This window comes from Hyperoodon ampullatus (assembly GCF_949752795.1).
Source record: "Hyperoodon ampullatus genome assembly, chromosome: 19".
In the NCBI taxonomy this organism is placed as follows: domain Eukaryota; kingdom Metazoa; phylum Chordata; class Mammalia; order Artiodactyla; family Ziphiidae; genus Hyperoodon; species Hyperoodon ampullatus.
This window is the reverse complement of record NC_136932.1, coordinates 9,482,780-9,502,214: the sequence shown is the minus strand read 5'-3', so window position 1 is coordinate 9,502,214 and position 19,435 is coordinate 9,482,780. Positions and strand designations below refer to the sequence as shown.

General features: G+C 36.9%; 1 protein-coding gene across 1 annotated transcript in view; it reads left to right on the top strand.

Moving 5' to 3' along the window:
• Positions 1–19,435, top strand: part of NSF (N-ethylmaleimide sensitive factor, vesicle fusing ATPase) — a gene marked incomplete at both ends in the record, with an annotated part of 138,281 nt that overhangs the window by 97,408 nt on the left and 21,438 nt on the right. The window contains 3 exons of the mRNA XM_079726222.1: positions 648–781; positions 12,716–12,782; positions 15,020–15,099. Coding sequence (XP_079582348.1) covers positions 648–781; positions 12,716–12,782; positions 15,020–15,099 — 281 coding nt within the window. The remainder of the gene's footprint in view (positions 1–647; positions 782–12,715; positions 12,783–15,019; positions 15,100–19,435) is intronic.

Genomic DNA, 19,435 nt, shown 5'->3' with positions numbered 1-19,435 from the left:
AACCTGCTGTATAAAAAATAAAATTAAAAAAATAATAATGTCAGGTTCCTGAGAAGATGGGAAAGAATGATTGGTCACTTTATGGTTGGAAGAGGGGCACATCTTTTATGACACAGAAGGGAAGGAAGAGATGTCTAAATATAAGTAAGTTTGTAGCTTTGGTTGCCTTCATGAGAAGACCTGAGTCTTTAGTTTCCTAGCTCTTTAAGTCACATTTGCTTCTAATAAGGCAGTTTTCCCTGCCCCTAATATCACCTCCTAAGAAGATTGTATTTTTTTGTCAGACAAATGATTTGATAAAACTAATAACATAGGTACTGATATACATTTGAATGCATTCTCTCTTTTTTTTTAAAGAAGCAAAACCCTTGCATTTTGTATATTTAGCCAGAAGTTTGAAAGATTAAGGTTATGTGAGAAAGAAAGAAGGAATATATTTCAACATACTTTTGAGAAGTGCTAATCAGTTCATTAAATTTAGTTGCTAATAAATAAGAGAAAACATGTCTGCCATGAAATTGTGTCAGGAAATGTTACTGAGCAACTAGTTGAGGCCTCAGTACATTGTGGATAAAAGTTTAAACTTGTTTTATTCCTCTTTGCTTAGGTTGGCTTTTTTCCCCTGACTTGCTCGTATTGTTATGCAGGTCCTCCTCACAGTGGGAAGACTGCTTTGGCTGCAAAGATCGCAGAGGAATCCAACTTCCCCTTCATCAAGATCTGTTCTCCTGATAAGATGATTGGCTTTTCTGAGACAGCCAAGTGTCAGGCCATGAAGAAGGTATCAAGATTTTTACTTTCATTTTAATTTCCTATCTCTTAGATGTGTGTGCACGCGCATGTGCATGTGTACGTACACATGTACATATATATCTATCCTTGTGTGTATATATATATATATATATGCCATGGCAGTTATGTTCTTCTCAAGTAGAATTAAACTATCAGCAGAATTTGGTGGGAAACAGCAACTGTTTTAGACATAGTATTTAACTTTGTAATGCTTTTTTTTTTTTTAAGATGTTGGGGGTAGGAGTTTATTAATTAATTTTTATTTATTTTTGCTGTGTTGGGTCTTAGTTTCTGTGCAAGGGCTTTCTCTAGTTGTGGCAAGCTGGGGCCACTCTTCATCGTGGTGCACGGGCCTCTCACTATCGCGGCCTCTCTTGTTGCGGAGCACAGGCTCCAGACGCCCAGGCTCAGTAGTTGTGGCTCATGGGCCTACCTGCTCCGCGTCATGTGGGATCCTCCCAGACCAGGGCTCGAACCCGTGTCCCCTGCATTATCAGGCAGATTCTCAACCACTGCACCACCAGGGAAGCCCTGTAATGCATTTTTATTAGAGTATCCTGATCTTCCAAATTATGCTTTGTTTAGTGTGTATTATGATTAATTTTCATTTCTTAAGTTTGTATTGACTTGACTTGAAAGATCACAGTTAAGAGTGTTTGAGTAGAGTGGAGCAAATTCATTTAGGATTTTTTAAGTTCTTTCATCAACGTATAAAGTCAGACTAGGGTCAATTAAATTGACTGTATAGTTTGGGAAAGAACAGAGGTGTATCATTGGAAAGATATTCTCAAAACCCCTACAGAAAGATGGTGGTATATTAGATAGTAATCAGTCTGCTTGGCAGACTTAGTGCGGTCCTTGTCTTTTTGCCTTTCTCCAAGTGCCATTTGTCACCTTCTTAATACAGCTGCTTTGAACCACTGGTGAAAGTTAGAACAACATAGAATAGAATCCTAGCACTGAAAGAACTCTAAGATCATCTGGTTCATTGCTCTTCCATTCAAGCAAGTACCATGTAAGGCATTTAGGATAGTAGGCAGTTGCTCATTAAAAACAGAAATCAAAAACAACAAAAATCAATGCTGAACACTCTTAATGGCTGTTTCACCTCATTTGATTTTCATTGATATTCTTATTTTGCATACTCCCAGACATTGAAGAAAGATTATTTTTTATATATTTAGTTGAAGTATTTATTTTACTTAAATCCTTTTTTTCATGCTTGATCTTTTATAGATAAGAACTTACTGTAAGTTAAAGAGATGTGAGGGGCTTCCCTGGTGGCTCAGTGGTTGAGAGCCCGCCTGCCGATGCAGGGGACACGGGTTCGTGCCCTGGTCTGGGAAGATCCCACGTGCCGCGGAGCGTCTGGGCCCGTGAGCCATGGCCGCTAAGCCTGCGTTTCTGGAGCCTGTGCTCCACAACAGGAGAGGCCACAACAGTGAGAGGCCCGCGTACCGCAAAAGAGATGTGAGAAAATCAGAATGAGGGGAAAGAATCTTGAGAATGGGATTGCTGCCTAGTAAAGACAGCTCAGATGTTCTTTTACCTTGTTCTTAGGCCCTCACTTTATAAAGATGTAGGATAGAATGATTGAAGAGGAAAATACATTCTTTCAAAAGCAGACTCCAAAAAAATACAAGTTTGAGAAGTTAGTCTCATGTTCGTGCAGGTAGCAGAAAATCATTTGTGTAGCTTGCTTGAAATGGATAAAGGAGGCAGAGGTTGGAACAAGATTCCAGGCCTGCACACCAAAACGTCAAGGTAAATATTCTGCATAAGGTCTTTGAAGTTGAGTGTGAAAGCCAGGGAAATGTTGCCAGATACAAGAACTTAAATATCATAGTCTGTTTATTCTGTGTCTGAGGTGAGACCCGTAGTATCTATCCTTCCCAGGAAAATCTGGACAGGATCACTAGGACCAGTAACCTCCCTAATGTAGGTAGGGGTTGCTTTTCTTTATTTTTTGGTCTTTTTCCCTTTAAAGGGAACCTTTAAACTGCTTTCGTTGAAAATTTAAATAGCCCTTGGAATTGGTGGCCATTGAACTTAGCATTTAATTGAACAGCTGATTCTATTTGTATTTTCCTAACTCCATCTATTCCTTATACTTGTTCAAAGTAGTCGTCTTCTGTGCATATGGTAAATTACTCCACTGCTTTCCACCAGCTGCCAGCTTCTACCTCACATGTACTCTGAGATGTGGGTGGATGGTCCTGGTTTTTTCTATAAAGTATTTTAGGCTCCTGCACATCAAAGCTGCTTTGCAAGTGTGAGATATTATCATTTTTATTATTTCAATCTCTTGCAAATTGACTTGAGGGGCAAGGTAATATGTGCTGATTTTAGAGGCTTAAATGGTTAAATTAATGGCTTAATAACTTATGATTTAATCTTTAAATTGTTGAAGCCTTTCAAGGTAGGGTTTCAGATGAGTAGAAGGCTAAGGTGTATAAAAACAAGTGTCTATACAAGCTTACTTGAAATGGTTTGGATTCATGATTCACTGTCTGGATCATCCTTGTACCCTTAAAGATACAAAAATATTCTGCTTCAGCAGTATAATAGATTCATATTAAGACTTTTTGGGTTTTCCTTGGGGAAAAATATTATTCCTTGTGACTAAAGAACAGAACAGAGAAAAGAATGAAGCATAGGTGTCTTAGAAATATGTTAGAAATACTGCAAAATCTTTCCCTGCAAATAGTTTTCACATTGTTGCCTGATGATAGATTGACAAAAGCCTGAGGGCTCAAACCCATCTAAAGGTGCTACATCTTCCAGTTTGCTTTTGAAAATGAAATACTAATGCCATTCTTTAGTAGTTCTAGTCTCCCTCCCACCATTGTTCTCTTCCCTTCTTTTTTTTTAGTGTGAAGATGGAAAGAAGATTTTTTTTTTCAAAGCACAAATAATTTATAATTCTTTATCATTAGGGAGAAGACATTTCTTTCCTTTTAAGTGCTTCCCTCCCACCCCCAAAATGTAGCTTTTCCCAATTTCAAAAATAATTTAGAAAATGCAGAAAAGGATACAGAAGAAAATAAAGTCCTTATTTGTCCTTCTATTTTCTTCTCCTCATATACACATACACACACACATATATTGGGGATCACGTTGGACATACTGTTTTAAACCTGGTTCTTTCACTTAATATGAAATTTTTTCATTGTCATTAAAATGTATCTCAATATTATGTTAAATTAATAGCTGTATAATATCCATTTAAACATTGCTTTTTTGTTGAACATTTATGTTGTTTCCAGGTTTTTTCACAGTTATAAACAATATTCTGTAGAACTCCCAATCACTGCCCCCATTTTCTTATTACATTTTTCTGAGAGTAGCATCCTGATTTACTGGCTGAGAATTTGGACTTAGGTTTCAAATAGACCTGAATTTGAACCCCAGCTCCACTGCTCTTACCAGCTCTTATATTCACTTAACATATAAGCCTCTGTTTTCTCATCTACCAAATGAAGATAATATTAATAGCTGCCTCATTGGGTTGTTATGAGAATTAAATGAGATGGTGATTTATGTACGGTATCACATAGTGCCTTGGGATATAATATGTGCTCAATAAAGTATAGTGGTTGTTTTTACTTATCATTATTATTGCACATTACATTTCTGGTTATTTCTTTAGGATAAATTCTCAGAATTGAGATTGCTAAGGTAAAAATATTAATGGTTTTCAAATTTTTAATAAGTATTGCTATTAAAACTTATGTTAAAATACTAACGTTTATAAAGCCCACCTCTTAAGAAAGTTGTGCTAATTTTCACTTGCAGCCCCATCATATAAGAATGTCAGTTTCCTTGGGCTCTTGCCCGAACTTGATGTTGTTAAAATATTTTTTGCAGAAACTAACATAACATTGTAAAGCAATTATACTCCAATAAAGATGTTAAAAAATATATATATTTTTTTGCAAATTTGATAGGTAAAAGATTGACATTAAAATCATTTATTCACCTACATTTTAACGACTAGATGCTCAGTTTTAAAGATTTTTCAAAATGTTTTGCAATGGCAATAGTTTGTGAAACTCAGAAATATTATAACACATTAATTTTTCTTAAAGAGAGGTGGTCTGAATACTTAAGTCATGGAATATCTTTATATACCATTTTATTACTTAAACCAAGAGATGAGTTTTTGTTAGTAGAGAGGGCCATTAGGCTTGCTTTAATGAGTAAGATTTAATTGCAACTAAGGTATTCTTATTCACATACAGATGGTGCTAAAATATATGAAAGTAGTTTATTCTCAATTAATTTAAAATTCACCTTGTACTTCCCTTAATCTGCTTAATAAATCCTTTCTCCATAGATAAACTCCTCAATACTAGCAAAGTCTGAAGTATTATCATTACATTCTGGGGGGGATACTATGTGTTCCATTAAGATATTTGAAGTGTTCACAGATCTTTCTCTTCTCCCCCATTTTATTTTTGTTTCCTCAACTTTATTCTGTTTAAAAATTTTAATTCCTTTATCCATTTTTGCATCTATACTTTAAAAAAACCTATTTTACTAGTTCTATTAATGGCATTAAATGAACAAAAAAACAAAGCAGTAGAATTTGATTTTAACTAATTACCTAATGTTGGTGCTTTCTGAGTATACAATCTGTACAGAGGTGAAATAGAACAATCCGATGTGACTACATTGTTTGAACAATATTAAGTAGAAAATTAGTGGTTTATAAAACTATACCCATTAATAGCATAATATAGTCTTGTTTTTAAAAGGACTGAAAATTAATGGAAGAAATTTTCCTTTCCACTAGCTTTGCAAGAAAGAAATAATCTTCTTTGAATATCCTCCTGTAAATCCCACTGCAAATTGTAGTCTGCACAGAACAGAATCATGGTGCCTAATCCTCCTCTTTTCATGGTTTAGTCCATACAAAGAGCAGAGCTGGAAATTGGATCTTTTGACAGCAGTTACTAAGCAACAGAATTTGGATGTTTTTGGTTAACATCCTAATATATCATGTAGCTGATTTGTTGAAGATTGTGCATGCATTAACTGAGAGATGTGGACACCCCGGAAGTGACTACAGGTCCCTGTACTGCTGGGGGACGAGCACTTGTTGTTTTTGTTTAATACACTCTGTCTTTTGACGTTTGTATCTGTTCGGCACACAAAGGAAGGTGGTGTAGCTCTATGGTGGAATTTAACTTTCGGATCTTGTGACTTTTTATATTATTAAAAATACCCCACTCTGGGGCTTCCCTGGTGGCGCAGTGGTTGAGAGTCCGCCTGCCGATGCAGGGGACACGGGTTCGTGCCCCGGTCTGGGAGGATCCCGCGTGCCGCGGAGCGGCTGGGCCTGTGAGCCATGGCCGCTGAGCCTGCGCGTCCGGAGCCTGCGCGTCCGGAGCCTGCGCTCCGCAGCGGGAGAGGCCACAGCAGTGAGAGGCCCGCGTACCGCAAAAAAAAAAAAAAAAAAAAAAAAATACCCCACTCTGTCGCTCATGTCATGTGAAAATTTAAGAATTTTTCCTGAAAAGCAGGGATAAATAAGGGATTTTAAGGTCATTCCAGGAAGCTTGAGTGCTTTGCCAAAAGTTTAGGTCCACTTCCTGAGGCAGTTTCATTAGAAGACAACTAATGTTTGCTTGGTCTGCTCCCAAGTTATTTTTAGAAACTAGAGATTATTACTGATAGCACCAATTTGAATTTGCTCATTTACATTTTTATGTGTTACCAAATATGATGAGAGTATTCTTTCAACTAATTGCTGACAGATTTACTACTTTAGGGATTTTCTAAGTTGTCAAATTCCTACTGTCATCAGATTTCTACTAACTAGGTACTTGATGCCAGGCACTTCAGAACTGAGATGAGCTCTTTCAGCCCCCAAAGAACCTGAACATTTGGCTTCGCGTACCTCAGAGCGCTAAAGAGGTTGTGGAAAATGGAGGACAGAGTCTACTGAGAACCCGCTTTGCTGTGGTTTGTGACTCTGAAAGGCTGGGATTAACATGGAGCTAATGCTGGCGTGTTCCCATTTGTATTCGTGTGGACTCCAGCGTCTGCAGCTGCTGCCCCTCCCCTGCACACAGGTGGCTCCCAGCTTGTCTGAAGATTCCAGGAGCAGGCTCTGTGCCTTGAGAGCTTGCTGTGTCCTTGAGGACCATAACAGACCTGCCCCTAAACCCTTGGCAGCAGGAGCCCCACACCTTCTCTCACACGGCCTCCAGCATGCCCTTGCTGCAGTCCCAGGCCCCACACATTCCACGCTGTCTCTCACGACCCACTACACCTGCCTTTGCACGCAAGAGCGGAGGCACCAGAGTTTAATGATGACAACCTCATTATGTCCACAGCTAGAGGTAGACTATGGAACTCGGTTTTCTAGAGACGTTCTTCATCTTCTAGAATAGACCTCTCATTTTTTCCCTGTTGACTGTTGACACTCTTTTCCACATTTTTCCTTTCTTCCATTCTTCCCATTCTGTTTCTTTAGCCTTCTCTTTCAGACTTCTCACCTGACTCTAAGAATATGTCTATTCTGCTAATTTTACCTGCTCTACAGGAAACTCCCTGATAACTAGGATGACCATACACTCCAATTTTCTGTGTGCAATCATGGTTTTTACCTGTTGTTCCAGCATGATTATTAACAACTCCCACCTTTCAAGTGTCCTGCTTTGCACGATAACTTCTATGATCCCCTTCTGATAACCTCTTCAGCAAGAAAAGACTTGAGCATCATACTTTCATCTTACTAAAGGAAAGGAGCAGAATTTAAGTTAATTTTTTAAAGAGTCTATAAGATACCACTATTAGCCCCAGCTTCAGCCCACCTGGCTAAATGTTGTTTGGGCATTTGGTCTGGAGCAGGCACTGTGTATTTGCTGTGTGCTGTCACTGACGGCAAGTTTGGTACTTTAGTTGTTGCATTCGAGCTGCGGCAGTTTGTACAATTTTACTTTTCTTTCATCTTTCCTTTGTGTACCTCTCCTCCTTTTTGGGCTTATCTACCTAAAGTTATGGTAGAACTTCCCAGCTCAGTATGTAAATATCTCACTTAGATTTTAGTCTGGCAGCTAATTGCATATATTTGCCAGCGGAATCTGAGTATCTCCTTATTTAGCACTGGGCCAGGAAGCCAAGAATGGAAGAGGCTGAGGAAACTAGGCAGAAACATGGATTCAGGGGAAGAGTGATGACCTTATATTACGCTCGGGACTACATAAGGAAAAGAACGTGTGTGTAAGAAGTGAAAGGTGTGTGTGTGTGTATTTAAATTAAAGCAGAGTTAACTGAAACTGGTCAGATTACAACTGGAATTGCATAGCGTTTGTCATGGTTAGTATGTTGTTAAGAGAGTTTGCCGTGAGTACTCCTATCCCCGTGGTAGTAATTAGTACATTAAGAGCTGTCTGTAAAAAAAGCTACATTAAAGACTGCTGTAGGTATTTTTCTCCTAAAATGTTATAGGTAACCCATGTGGTCAGCTGTGAAGTGATTTGTAATGCTTTGTGAATCACAGTATCTGAGGTAAGTTAGTGAGACTGCATACGAATTTATCATCAGTTTAGACCCCAGCAGAGTCCTGAATAAGGTTCCTGTAGCCCTGTAAGCTCTGTAAGCTTTAAGAAGGGAGAAGGGCTGATTCAGGGAAAGTGTAAAACTAATGCAAGTAGCCAGTCCATGATGTCTTGGGCCCCACGATATCACAGCCTGTCAGACAGAATGATATGCTTGCATCAGAGCCCTTAGTATAATTCTGAACAAATGTTTTAAAGAGCCAAGCATTTTTTTCAGTGACTTCTTAAAATCACCTGAGTTTGCAGGATACCTCATTGGCTGCTATATGGTCCAGTTTTCAAAAAAGAGCAAAGAGCCACAGTGGAACTGCTTCTAAACTTTTCCATTGTCTCTTCCATTTCTCTTCTGCTTCATCTCTCACCCACCACTCCCCATACACACAGCACCGACGCTGACACCTCTTCATTTTAATTCTTGTTGACTGTATGTTAGTTTCTGCAGTGCTCCTAAATTTTCTCATCTCTGTGCCTCCTAATAATCAGTACACTCTGCTTAGAACACTTTCTTTCCTGTTTTTTACTGTACTGTTCGTCCTTCAGGTCTCAGGTTAAATGTCACTTCCTAAATTTAGGAGACCATCGTTGACTCCATAAGCTCTTATCAGTAACAATAGGCTAAGTTATGCTGCGATAATGAACAACCCTGAAAATCTCAGGGGCTTAACACAACAAAGTTTATTTCTTGCCCACATTACATGTCCGTCATGACTCAGAGGGGAAGCTCTGCCATAGTTTCTCAGAGACTCAAGCTAATAGGTAATAGAGACTCCATCTCACATGCGATTCCATGATAGCCGAGTCAGGATAAAGGAAGTATGATGAATCAAGCAGTGGCTCTTAAAGCTCCTTTCAGAAAGTGATATACTCTGTACTCACATTTTATTACCTGAAGCAAACCCCATAATCATCCCTAACTTAAGAGGGGGTAAGGAAGTACAATCCTACCATGTGCCAGAAAGAGAACCAGGATGTGTAGGGTATCCCCAAGGACTAGCACAGCTCCCGTGCTGTGTACCAGCACATCATCTTGTGTTTCCTCTAACATCGTGATGCCATGCTTTACCGTAGTTACATGTGACCTTACTCCTTACGCTTTCTGTTGCCTTCATTAGTGCTTGACACATAATAGGAATTCAAAAACATTTGTTGAATGAATGAATAGAACAGCACTCCAAGATTCAGTCCTTAGCTCTTTATTCTTCTACTTCTACCATTTCTCCTTGAAGATCACATGCCTCTCTCATGGTTTCAGCAATCACTGCCCTGAGGGTGATGTCCCTACCCTGACTTCAATCATACATCTCCAACTACTTACTTGGTATTTCTACTTGAATTTAATGCATAAATTTAAATGTATTCTTTCAGTAAATATTTATCGATTACTTTCTGAGAAGGCATTATATGAAGTGATGTGGATACAGAGATAAATACAATAGTACTTGCCTTCACAGGGCTTAAAATCTAGTGTAATATAGGGAAGAATACAATGAATCCGTTAATATATACACAATATACAAAATGCTATACCAAAGGAGAAGAGAAACAAGTGACTTATGGCAAGATGGAATTAGAACTTGTGTTGTTTCAACCATTGAATCCATTGAGCAAATATTATTACTAAATACTCTTCTATGCTGGGTACTGAGGATAACATGAATAAAGTTCTTTTTGACCTCACAGTCCAGTGAGGAGACAGGTAGCTAAGGATTAAAGGGTAGGTGAGATTTTGATACAATGTGGGAGGGTGACTGAGGGGTATGGGGGATGGTGCAAAGGAAAGCAACAGAAGCATTCTTTCACGCATGCATACAGCAAACATTTATTAGGCACCAGTGAGACATCACACCCTGAAAACATAATACTGAGGAAGACAATTCCTACCTTAAAGAATATACAAAATATATATATATATATATATATATATATATATATATATATATATATATATACACACACACAGTATGTTGGGGAGGAACTTACCATCTAGATTGTCAACATGAGTTATTATTTTGCTTCTGTTTTTGTTGTTTTTGCATCTCTGAGGGTGACTTTTGAGCATATAAAAGACCATGTGTAGCTAATTTGAGGTCTAAAAAATTAAAATCCAACATATTAAAATTATATAATTTAAAATTTAGTTTTTCAACACAAAAGAAAACTTAAACTTTAAAAAGGTCCACCCCTGGGGCTTCCCTGGTGGCGCAGTGGTTAAGAATCCGCCTGTCAGTGCAGGGGACACGGGCTCGATCCCTGGCCCAGGAAGATCCCACATGACGGGGAGTAACTAAGCCCGTGTGCCACAACTACTGAACCTGCGCTCTAGAGCCTGCGCGCCACAACTACTGAAGCCCACGAGCCTAGAGCCCATGCTCTGCAATGAGAAGCCATGACAATGAGAAACCCGTGCAATGCAATGAAGAGTAGCCCCCCACTCACTGCAACTAGAGAAAGCCCGCGCACAGCAACACAGACCCAATACAGCCAGAAATAAAAACAAATAATTAAAATAAATAAATACATAAATAAATAAAAATAAATTAAGTTCACTTTTATTCTATTTGTAAGTCTAGTAAAAGGTAGTTCAAAAAGAGACTTTTATAACTTAAACTTCTTTAAATATTTTAAACAATATTTACACATTTAAAATATTTTATTTTCTCTATGATGTACTTCAATTGTTTAACAAACGAAACATTCTAAATTTCAAAGTAAATCTATAAGTACATTTACTTAGTAATAAATTAAAACTAATAATATAATTATGGTGAATCTCAGATTACCATTACCACTTGGAGGGCTATTAAAGTTATATTTTACCTTCCAGCATAAAAGTTTATCAAAATTAATTATTCAACTGCATATTTTAAATTGAACTAGCAAGGCTAATCTATTAATCTAACATGGTAAGTTAATTGTTACAAATAGTTTAAAGACCAACTATTCACAGATTGTCTTTAAACTTAGTATGAAAAAGATTAATATTTGAGGTTTAATTTACTTTATTTCTATACCTAATTCTTAATCTTCTATAGTTAAAAGATACCCAGTAAGGAATATTGTGCTACTACAAACAAACTTGGGAGAGGTGTGGTTACCATCTTGGTGCACTGAGGTTACTTATCAATCAGATTGGGCTGGGATACAGGAATTAATTCTTACAGATGACACCAGTGGGATTCACTGAGCCCCAGTTATGGTCACTGGAATAGGAATGCCCAACATTTACAAAAAGGCTAGTCTCAAGGCCTTGAGCACGTACATTCAATTTATACATAAATTAATTCTTCTGTCTGGCTTGAAATTGCTACATCCTTGCCAGCATATAACAGCTTCCTTCGCTGTTTGCTTAATTTGCATTTCTTTGGTTATCTTAAGATAATGTTCTATTATCTTTTGTCTAGTTCTAAAGATGGATCTATCTGATCCTTTATACCAGCTTTAATTCTTTTGTAAACACTTTGGTTGCTGTGGTCTGATTTGAGTTGACAGAATTCTCTACTTTCTGTGTTATTCCTGTTTGACAGGCCACAATTCTTACAGATAATAAAATGATATTCAGTTCTACCCTGCACATCCCTGTGGCTCCATCTAGCTCTTGAGTCATAACACTGAAGTCCTGCTTCTGACATAGATAGGAGAGACCATTATGATAAACTTGATGGATTTGTCAGTTGATTAATTCCAGCTGTTCCTCAGCACACCCCAGTGTGACACATCCAGCTCTTAGAGCTGAAAGCAGCATTACCCTGCCCTTGCTCAGCCATGATCCAGCTGTGGCATCTTGGGCAAGTCATTTAACTGCTTTGGGCCTCAGTTTCCTCACTTTTAAATTGTAAGAACTCTTGGGCTTCCCTGGTGGGGCAGTGGTTAAGAATCCGCCTGCCAATGCAGGGGACACAGTTTCTATCCCTGATCCAGGAAGATCCTACATGCCGCGGAGCAACTAAGCCCGTGTGCCACAACTACTGAGACTGCACTCTAGAGCCCCCGAGCCACAACTACTGAAGCCTGCGTGCCTAGAGCCTGTGCTCCACAGCAACAAAAGTCATCGCAATGAGAAGCCCACGCACCTCAACGAAGAGTAGCCGCTGCTCACCACAACTAGAGAAAGCCCACACACAGCAACGAAGACCCAACAAAGCCAAAAATAAATAAATAAATAAATTTTAAAAAATTGTAAGAACTCTTCAAGTTCTGAAGTTCTATTAAATTCTAGTTTTGTGTAGTCAGAAATATTGGGTGTTTTACTGTGTTTTGTTTGAGCATTGGTCAAGAATTAGCTAAATTTTATCTCCTTGGAAATTGACATAATTATGGAGGGCAGTGAGATAATAAATGGTTTTGCTTTCTTCTAGATCTTTGATGATGCATATAAATCCCAGCTCAGTTGTGTGGTTGTGGATGACATTGAGAGACTGCTTGGTGAGTCATAACTTTTGCCATCGTACTATCCTTGCCACATTACAGCTAATGTCTCACACATTACAAGAGAAAAATACAGGTGTTTATAATCCATGGGGCAATAGAAATACCTTTCTTTGTATAATAAAGAAATATAACACTATCTCTTATATCTGAAGTCAACAGTGGAATTCATGTTAAATATGCCTTATGACCATAACTACATTATAAACTGCTTTCCTATAAGGGCCCATGTCTCATATTATTTTGTATCTTCCACAGAGTTCCCTGCCCATAATAAATGATTAGTAATTTTCGTTGATGGATACATTTGCTGTATACTATTTCTGAGCTGCCTGTAGCTCAGGGATTCCATTTGTGAACTTTGACAGAACTAAGGAAAGAAGGGTTTAGGGTTGGAGTGAAATCTACAGGTTAGCTGTAACACTTGGGGCAGAAGTTGTAAGCTCTTTGTACATCAGTTTCTGCTCACATGAAAAAGAGACTGTATTCTCTTCCTTCCTTATCCCACAGAGTAATCGTAAAGACAAAAATGAGATAATATTGTGAAAGTTAGAAACATTCTGAAAGTTAAAAGTGCTCTATAGTAATTTTTAAAAATACCTATTAAACATCTCCTATGTTTAGGTGCACTCCTGCAGAATACAAAGATGAGTAAAACAGTCCCTGTACTCAGGTCATAAGATGTAGTCTACAAATAAATGCCAGAACAGTGTTATTACTCTCACATTTTATTTCATTGCAAAAAATAGATAAATCTGGAATAAATGCATTGTAACAATGGCTCAGGATGCTATAATAAACTTGATTGAAATAGAACCTACCTGGTAACTTAATAAATATCTGAAACTACTGCCAACACCTGGTTAACTAACCCCTTCTTCATTAAGGGGTCCATAATGGTGTAGTAATGATTTCACGTTAACTGTTCTTCCTACATTTTCCCCATGATTTTCAGACTTGCGTTACGTCCTCTATTACTTCTTTATTTTCCTGTTTCCTAAGGCAATGTTTATTACAAAGCAAAGCAGGTATATCTATGAGGTCTTCTTAAATCAATAGTTTTATCTAGTGACCTGGGTTTTGGGTCTGCTATTTTTGATACACTTCAGCTCAGTTTCTGGGATTATTTCTTTAAAAGCTTTTAGGCACATACTCATAGCTCTGTGTAAAGTCCTTTATCTAAACACAATTGAGATGTGTGGTCATAGCAACAGTACTATGTCAGGAATGTGTGCCCTCTGAGTATATTTTCACTTGTATGAATAGTTATTATCCGTACTTATTTGTTCATTTATTCAGTAAGCATTTGCTGAGCCCCTACCACTGTGCTAGAATTATTAGGGTTTCAGAAAAATAAGTAGTAAGATGCTGTCATTATGACATACATTGGCAAAAATTAATACAAAGTAGAATGTGCCATGTGTTCTGGATATTCAGAAAGGGGAGGATCACTTTTGACTTCAGAGGGCTGATGCCTGAAGGCAGCTCTAAGCACAGGGCAAGGGTGCATGTGCAACATACAGAGAAAGCAAAGGGGGTGGCATTTGTGTCGAATCTTGAAGGATGGGTAGAAGTTTTAACAGGTAGAAAGTTATTTGAGAAGTTCACTGTTCTTCACCATCTGTGGACCAATCTTAGTGGATTTACCATCATTTCAGTTGTATTGAAGTACCTTACTTACATGATTATTACTTGCCATTTCCCCCTCTACCCATTTTCTAGTATCATGTTCTGTTGCCTGTGTACTCACTGTATTACCATGGTTTGCAGTAACTTCTTGGAAATGTTTAGTAAATACTCCTGGGGATTTTTTTTTCCTCTTTAAAAAAAAAAAACTGTCTCTGAATATCAGACAGAGATGTCTACATGAACTCAAAATGGATATTTAGATGCTTTTAAAAAAATTTACAGATAAGAGTTCTTATGTACTATTTTAAGCATTTAAGTTATTGTAGATATTTTGTCTTGTTATTGTTAGTTGCATGACTGTTATTTAGGACTGTGTTTACTCTTTTTTTTTTGAATTTTATTTTATCTTATTTTTATACAGCAGGTTCTTATTGATTATCGATTTTATACATATTGGTGTATATATGTCAATCCCAATCTCCCAGTTCATCCCACCACCACCAGCCCCCAGGATTCTGTTTACTCTTTATGCAGAAAAATCAGAATGTTTGGAATATGTGCATATGTATATCAAATCCCTAAACATAGCAATGTTTCTCTTCCAGATTATGTCCCTATTGGCCCTCGATTTTCTAATCTGGTATTACAGGCTCTTCTTGTGTTACTGAAAAAGGCGCCTCCTCAGGTAAAAATAATATAAGGAACATTTTCACAGAGTTTCTCCAGTAAATTATACGACAGTGCATTCTCTAAATAAGCAGATTATCATAAACATATAAAATTTTCTTGTTGAAGAGATTTTGAAAGGTTGTCTGGTCTGGCCTTCTGCCTTAAGGTAAATGATTTTCTTAATCACTTTTCTTAATCAGAGAAATTTTCTGTTCTTTTTCTGAAGATCTCAAAATCCCAGTTTCAGTTAGTATTGTGTTGCTTTATAAGTTCACCACCATATTACACATCCCTACGTCTCTCCATTTCCCATGAGAGATATTAATACATGATATTAATGTAGAAGGGATTAAACACATGTTCCCATTTGTTTTGTTTTTCATTTCATAAGTTTTCCTAAGAATTTGTATTTGGGGTAATTTACATCCTGTAGGGAGTTTTGTTTTGTTTTTAGTTTTTACAGATGAGCTTGAGTTATTTTTCTTGTGTCATGTGGCACTTTTGAAGAGTGAGTTTATAGCCAGAACCTTGGTTCATGTGGTTGTAGTTTTTACTCATGTGGCTGTTGGAGACTGGTGATTTTGGTAGGTTAACACATTGAAACTAACCTATGAGGGTTGGTTAAATATGTTAATTATGTAGAGGCTGCCAGAGCATGTTTGGCAATGACATAAGACATGAATTCTCTTGGTTGATTCTGCATGTTGTAACCTTGAAGAAATGCCAATCAAAGGCAGATACAAAGGGGTGAAGCACTAACTTAAAAAACATCTTAATGTCTGTATGGGAATCTCATATTTGAAGTTAGAGATATAAACTAAGCTGTATGGAAAATATTTAGTGTTAAGCTGGTGAATCTAATATTTAATTTAACAGTTAAAATTATATGTGTGTATGTGTTAGACCTAAAGGTAAAGGACTTGTCTTGACTTTCTAGGGGTTTTTTTCCCCTAAACTAGTGAAAAGAAACATACAACAACCTTGAAAATTTACTACATATTTGCACAGTGAAAGGATTTTTTTAAATCATTTTTCTGTAAACTGTTATTCCCAGGAGTTGGAGTTTTAGCTTATATTGAAGCTGAAATTAGAGAAGTGAGAATTTCTTTCTTTTCTGATTCCTTCAAAAAACATGTATATAGTTATAAAGCAGAAAGTAACACACCATTGTAAAGCAATTATATTTCAATAAAGATGTTAAAAAATTTTTTTTAATGTATATAGATATATCTAAAGTTTCTAGAATAAAAATAACCCCAATAAATAAATTTTAAAACTATATATATCACACACAAAAAAAATCCTTTTTATGAAATCAGTATTTAAAAAATTATAAGATTAGGAGACTTTTCCCAGGTATTAAAATTTACTTCTTATAATATTCAAGTTTTTAGCTAAAAATAATTTATGCTACAAGCCATTTGAGAGAAGAAAGAATAATTTTTCAATGGTACTTTTTAATCTGCTTATCCCTTTACATTGTTAAATACTATACACATGGATTTAAACAGAGACATCCCCTGAGAATTATTTGTAATCCAAAATAGATACTAATAGAAATAAATAGAACATACTGACAAATGACTTGCAAAATCTTGAATAAAGACTTAGGAATAACTTTTTGTTTTATAAAAATAATGGTTAACACCCTTGAGGAAAGGAACATTATCTCATGCTTTTAAATCTTACAGCATCTCGCACTGAGGTTTATACAGATATGCTTCATGAATAACTTATTCAAATATATATATACACACACACACATATATATAAACTTTTAAATATTTTTTGAGTGTCCCCTCATTTTGGTGGGATTGAGTATTTAGTATTGCTGTAGTTTATATTTGGCAAGATATGACTAAAGTGAAAACATTCAAAAATAAGCAAAGTTCAAATGGCCAGTAAGCACACAAAAAGATACTCAGCATCATTAGCCATCAGGGAAATGCAAATCAAAGCCACAGTGAGATATCACTTTATATCAACTAGGATTACCATAATCAAAAAGTCAGATAATAACAAGCATTGACATGCATATGGAGAAATTAGAATCCTTATACACTGCTGGTGGGAATAGGTAAATTGTGCAGCCTTTGAAAACAGTCTAGCACTCAAAAAGTTAAAGATAGTGTTACCATATGACCCAGCAATTCTATTTCTAGGTATATACCCCAAAGAAATGAAAGTATATATCCACACAAAAGCTTGTACATGAATACTCATAGCAACATTATTCATAATAGCCAAAAAGTGGAAACAACCCAAATGTTCATCAAGTAAAATAAACTATGGTATATACATACAATGGTGTATTATTTGGCATTTAAAAGAAATGAAGTACTAATACATGCTATAACATGGATGAACCTTGAAAACATGCTAAACAAAAGAAGCCAGTCACAAACAACTACATATTGTATGATTCAATTTATATGAAATGTCCAGAACTGGCAAATCTATAGAGATAGAAAACAGATCGGTGGTTGCCTAGGACTGGAGGGATGGATAGGGAGAATGAGAGGTGACTGATAACGGGTACGGGGTTTCTTTGGGGGATGATGAATACGTTCTAAAATTGATTCCAGTGATGGTTGCACATATCCGTGCTATCTACTGAAAACCATTGAACTGTACACTTTAAGTCAGTGAACCATGTGTTATATGAGTTACATCTTAATAAAATGGTTACAATAGATAGATACATAGATAGATAGTGTCAGAAGCTTAAATGACGAAAGGAGAATTCCATGCAGAGCTAGAGGTAAGGAGTGAGCATACAACATACATGGCCCAGCTTAGAAGAAATCTTAGAAACAGGAGTTGAATCCTTAAAAAAGGGCTGTGGAATGAATTTCTCTAAGGATTGGAAAGGAAGGATATAGGAGCATTTAAGAAGTAGAAGATAGATCTGGTTGCCTTAGTGATTGGAAATGGTGGGGATTCTCTTTTAAGAGAATATCAGCCTGTCCTTAATCAGAATTTGGTGACTCTGACCTGGACTGCTAGATGACCTGCTGTATAAGTGAATCAGTGGCAGAAGAAAGTAACGTTTAAAATATTTCTAGTTGGCATATATTTAACAAAATAAAAATATGCTTTCTCTGTACCACCTTGCTTTTTTAAATTAGTTTGTATTCTCTCAGGACAATAAGGGAAAATTTTTCAGGCTGATCCAGTGTCAAGACTATTTGTCATTCTAAAGTAGAAGCATTCACTTTACCAAACCATTATCAGGTAGGTTTTTCAGATGTTTTCAATTAAATATTAAATGTATATGAATCTGAATGTTGTAGAGATGCATAGACTGGTGGAAAGCTATTATTTTATCACTGTCAAGAAAACAGAAAAGTTGTAGGCATTTTTCTTTAAAAAGAGGAACTGTACATGCATACAATACAGTAATCATATCAGTCACAGAATCCTTAATTTTGCATTTGTTGTAATTCAGCTTTCACATAGAAAAATTGTATGTGCATGTGTGCACATGCTCAAATAAAAGAATCCCTTCAGGGGTACTATGTTGTTATGTATCAAGATATTCTTTTTTTCTACTTCTCCCCCTCCCCCATCTCCCCTCCCTCATTGTAAATTGGCTTATTAAAACTGGTTCACAAGCCTTCCTTTTTTCCCTTTGTGATTGCTTTGGTCTTGGATTTTCAGCGTAGGACTAAAAATTCAAGTCAGATTTCAGTTACCAGGATAATTTTCTTTGCATTTTAAATTTTTCCAAGTAAATGCATAGATTTTTAATGAACCCAGTATTCAGTGGATTTGCTTTAAATTTAGCTGGAGAGTTAATTTCATGATTGATTTATTAGCCCTTTGAAAGTATAAAAAGTGGTATCTGTAGTTCATGAAGACTGAAAAACATCATCACATTTTGTTTAGCATCTTTTTAAAACCAATTAAAAGCTTTTCTAAAATGGATTGAACAGGAGAAAATAAAACATGTTCCCTAAGTCTTTATTTCAATCAAGTTTCCCTGTGTTCTGCAGGAGAAGAGATCGAGGGGGGATAGAAAAATTGAAAAGGGCTGTCCCAGCAGGGAGCCACGCCGCAGAAAAGGGCTGCTCTGAGAACTCAGCAGCAGTAGCTAAGAAAGCTCCCAGCCTGCTTCATCTACATGCAGAGTCACACAAGGCATGGGGGTGCTCACCATCACCACAGAGGTTTCACATGTGCTTCCCTGCTGATTCTTGTGAAAAGCTAACAATTGGCTTGGAGGGTAAAAGACCACTGCAGTTCACCCTCCCTGAGCTGGACGTACAATTTGTCCAGTGTTAGGAAATGTCCGGCTTAGCAGTGAGAGGCTTGAAGACACCCCTCCTTCCAGTGAGATTCCTAAAGCCGTC